The following is a 3589-nucleotide window of genomic DNA, read 5'->3' as shown; positions in this document are numbered from 1 at the left end:
GTTCTTTTGGCAGTCCATTGTACTTTCAATATTCTCCATACCATAACTCATATGCATTAATTCTTCTATGGTCTTTTTTATTCACTATCCAACTTTCACATGAATATGAGGTTATTGAAATAAATAGTGCTTATTAATATTTAAGTAGTTTGTTTTGTTACTATCTATAAGGTATTTGACAATCTTTTACTCATCTTTTAATGCTTGAATCAAATAGGTACTTACAAGCAGATATAGAAGCTTTTGACATCAGAGAACTCACACCCAAATTTGATGTGATTCTCCTGGAACCCCCTTTAGAAGAATATTACAGAGAAACTGGCATCACTGCTAATGAGAAATGCTGGACTTGGGATGATGTATGCTGAAGCTTTCTATATTATAATGAATTATTTATTTTTTAATTGAATTTTTTTGTTTGGTTAAAAAGTAAAATTATAAATAGTAGGGATTATGCACATTGATTTATAATGGATACTGTTGCTGAATGTCCAAAGTACACTGAATGATTTTATATCTGATTCTTTGTCGGCAGAAATTGAATAGGTACTCAGTGAGTAGACTAAAGACTCAACAATCTTAGCCTTTGGATTTATAGCTAGAAAAATCTAAAAAAAAGAATGTTAACTCATTTTGCCTTTCCTTCCATTTTTATAGCTTATCATTTAAAAATATTTTTTCATCATGTCCTAGTTATATAAATGCAGTTGATGTTTGTTATTGAAAATACAGTAAAAATGCACAGAATATAGTATTCACAAGACTTAAAGTCCTAACTATCTTCCTGTTTATTGTTGAGAAGCTTTCTAGACACTTTGTACAAATTTACATTTCCTCAACAACAACAATAAAATACACTGTTTAACAACAATGACAATACAGTACCTCCAGGTTTCACCCTCTCCTCATCAAAATTGAGTATTAATATTAAAAACCATCTTTGTCCATTTGGTCAAAAGAAAATAGCAACTTAGAAAATGAGTATCATGTCTTTGATTAGTAGTTAAGTTGAATGAACTATATTTGCTTTAGTCAGCCTAAGGGTTGATCTATAAAGGCACAACAGCTTCGAGTGTATGAGTATATGACAGAGAGTTTTTGAAATAAAGGAATTTCCGGTTTGTAGGCAGATCAGTGATTTCAGTTTAATTTAAGCTGTGACTGGTATATTCAGAAAATCTTTTCTAATCCAGAGTCCTAAGCTCTTAACCTTTATATAATGTTGTTATATGCCATTGGATCTATCCCGATTCATAGTTTCATATAGGACAGAGTAGAACTACCCTATTGGGTTTCCTAGACTGGAATCTTTATGGGAGCAAATTGCCAGGTCTTCTCCAATGGAGTGACTGGTCTCTTAGAATTGCTGACCATCTGGTTAGAGACAAGTGCTTAATCATTATGCCAACATATTTTGTGTTGCTAAGTAAGTATCATTGAGTCAGTTCTGATTCACTGCAACTCTGTATGGGATTTCCAAAGAGTGTTTGGTGGGTTTGAACCACTTAACCATGTGGTTAGCAGTCCAGTGCTTATCCTACAGCACCACACCAGTACTCCTTATATGATACCATCCTTAAACAAAATGCCTGCAACTAATATAAGTAAGATAAGGGTTTGGGTTTTCCAAGTGTTTTTCAGTCAGCAGTGTTGGTCAGTGAGTTTTGAGTAAGGACATAGCACTTACTTAAAAAACAAAATTTAACAAACATACATACGTGTTTGTTATTGTTAGGTGTTGTTGAGTTGGTTCTGACTTTAATGACTCTATGTAGGTTTCCCAAGGAGTGACTGTTGAATTTGAGCTGCTAACCTTGAGTTAGTAGTACAACACCTCACTGGACCATATATAAGTGTAGTCAAGATGGTTCCGATTCAGTAACTCTGTATAGGATTTCCAAGGAGCGGCTGGTGGGTTTGAACTGCTGACTTTGCAGTTCAAATTGATCTTATGGTTCAGTGCTTATCTTATAGTGCCACACCAGGACACACCAGGACTCATGGTGCAAGTTAAAAACTTTTAGTAAATGAAACTAATAAATTATTGCTTGAACCATGGCCTCTGAAACTTGTTAAAAAACAACAACAAAAAAGAATGTCATATAAAATAGTTGCTTCTGCAGACATTAAGAGAGCATGGTATTCCTCAAATTTAGAAATGTAATTATTAGAGTACTTTTTTAATGTGATACATTCAACAAATACAAGGCAATGAAACTTTTAAGTTGCGGAATTTTCTTTTGATAATGCATGTTTTAGTGGTTATTTTAATAGTACAAATTGATTTATTTTATCTAGAACTAAGCATTTACTGTTGTATTTCATATTTACTTGCCCTACCTTTCAGGTCATTGCATTTTACTGTTTTCATCTCAGTTTCTTTTTTCATGAATAGTTAACAGGTTGTTTTAGAATAGCTCTATCTCGTGAAATACCATAATTATATAAATGTTTTGGTATAAATTTATCATATTACAGCAACTGTATAAATGTATGTGTGTGCACATGCATGATTATGTGTGTTTCAGCACTAGAATAAAGTTAATTTTTCCGTCATATTTCCTAATTAAAATAAACGTATTTAAAGAGTCCTGATGAATTATGAGTGTTATTTAGGATTTAGGATGAATGGGAAACAGAGATTTTACGCAGTGTTGTTTTGTTTTCTTCTAGATTATGAAATTAGAAATTGATGAAATTGCAGCACCACGATCATTTATTTTTCTCTGGTGTGGTTCTGGGGAGGGATTGGACCTTGGAAGGGTGGTAAGTTGGTGTTTTTTAAAAGTAGATTTTTAGCTTATGAGAAAAATATGACTGTATATTACATAAGAAGTTTGTAGATTAATATGATTTTGTACTTTGTTCCTTAAATAGTTTAAAAATATTCAGAAGAAAAAAAATTCAGTTCAGAATAGGATGTTAGAAAAATAGTATCCATAAGTCAGTTAATGAGCACTCTGGGTGAATACAGCTCCTTCAAAATATTGTTTTTGTAACTTTAGGAAGAGAACAGTTTAGAAATTTGAAACTTTAAGTTGCAATTTTTAAAATTACTTACATGGTGTCTTTCACTGCCCACTGTGAGTAGCTAAATGTTGTTCTTTTAAAATGGGAGCCAAATCAGATGCAAAAAGTAACATAGCATTGAGAATGCATAGTTGGATGAATGAATAAGAGAAGTTATAAAACCGTCATTTTAGTTATGTCATATTTGATAGCTTTTCGGATTGGAGTATTTTAGATTTAGAATTGGAAACAAAATGAAATACGCTGTTTTATCAAAGAATAACAGCATTGTGATTGTCAGGAGTTTTCCATTTTGGTCTCAATTTTTCCGAAAGTGAGATTTTGATCAAGAAGATAAATGACTTTTGTGATCATAGTTTGCTCACATTTCATTGGGTGATGCTTTCCGTTTTTAGAATGTGTTATATGTTGTATAACAAATGACCTCATTTTTTTTTTTTTTTAATTAAATGTTTTTATTTTGCATTGAGTGAAAGTTTACAGGGCACATCATCAGCTTCACATTCAACCATTCATATAGCTTGTTTCATTACATTGATTATTATCCCCGCTATATATC

The 3589-nt window shown here is 32.0% G+C and overlaps 1 protein-coding gene across 1 annotated transcript in view; it reads left to right on the top strand.

Moving 5' to 3' along the window:
- Positions 1-3589, top strand: part of METTL14 (methyltransferase like 14) — a 69517-nt gene that overhangs the window by 24219 nt on the left and 41709 nt on the right. Inside the window, exons 7-8 of the mRNA XM_006874589.1 lie at positions 218-359; positions 2674-2766. Of these exons, the coding sequence (XP_006874651.1) occupies positions 218-359; positions 2674-2766 (235 nt within the window). The remainder of the gene's footprint in view (positions 1-217; positions 360-2673; positions 2767-3589) is intronic.

Source organism: Chrysochloris asiatica, unplaced genomic scaffold (genome assembly GCF_000296735.1).
Source record: "Chrysochloris asiatica unplaced genomic scaffold, ChrAsi1.0 scaffold00288, whole genome shotgun sequence".
NCBI lineage: Eukaryota > Metazoa > Chordata > Mammalia > Afrosoricida > Chrysochloridae > Chrysochloris > Chrysochloris asiatica.
This window is presented reverse-complemented; position numbering and strand designations above follow the sequence as displayed.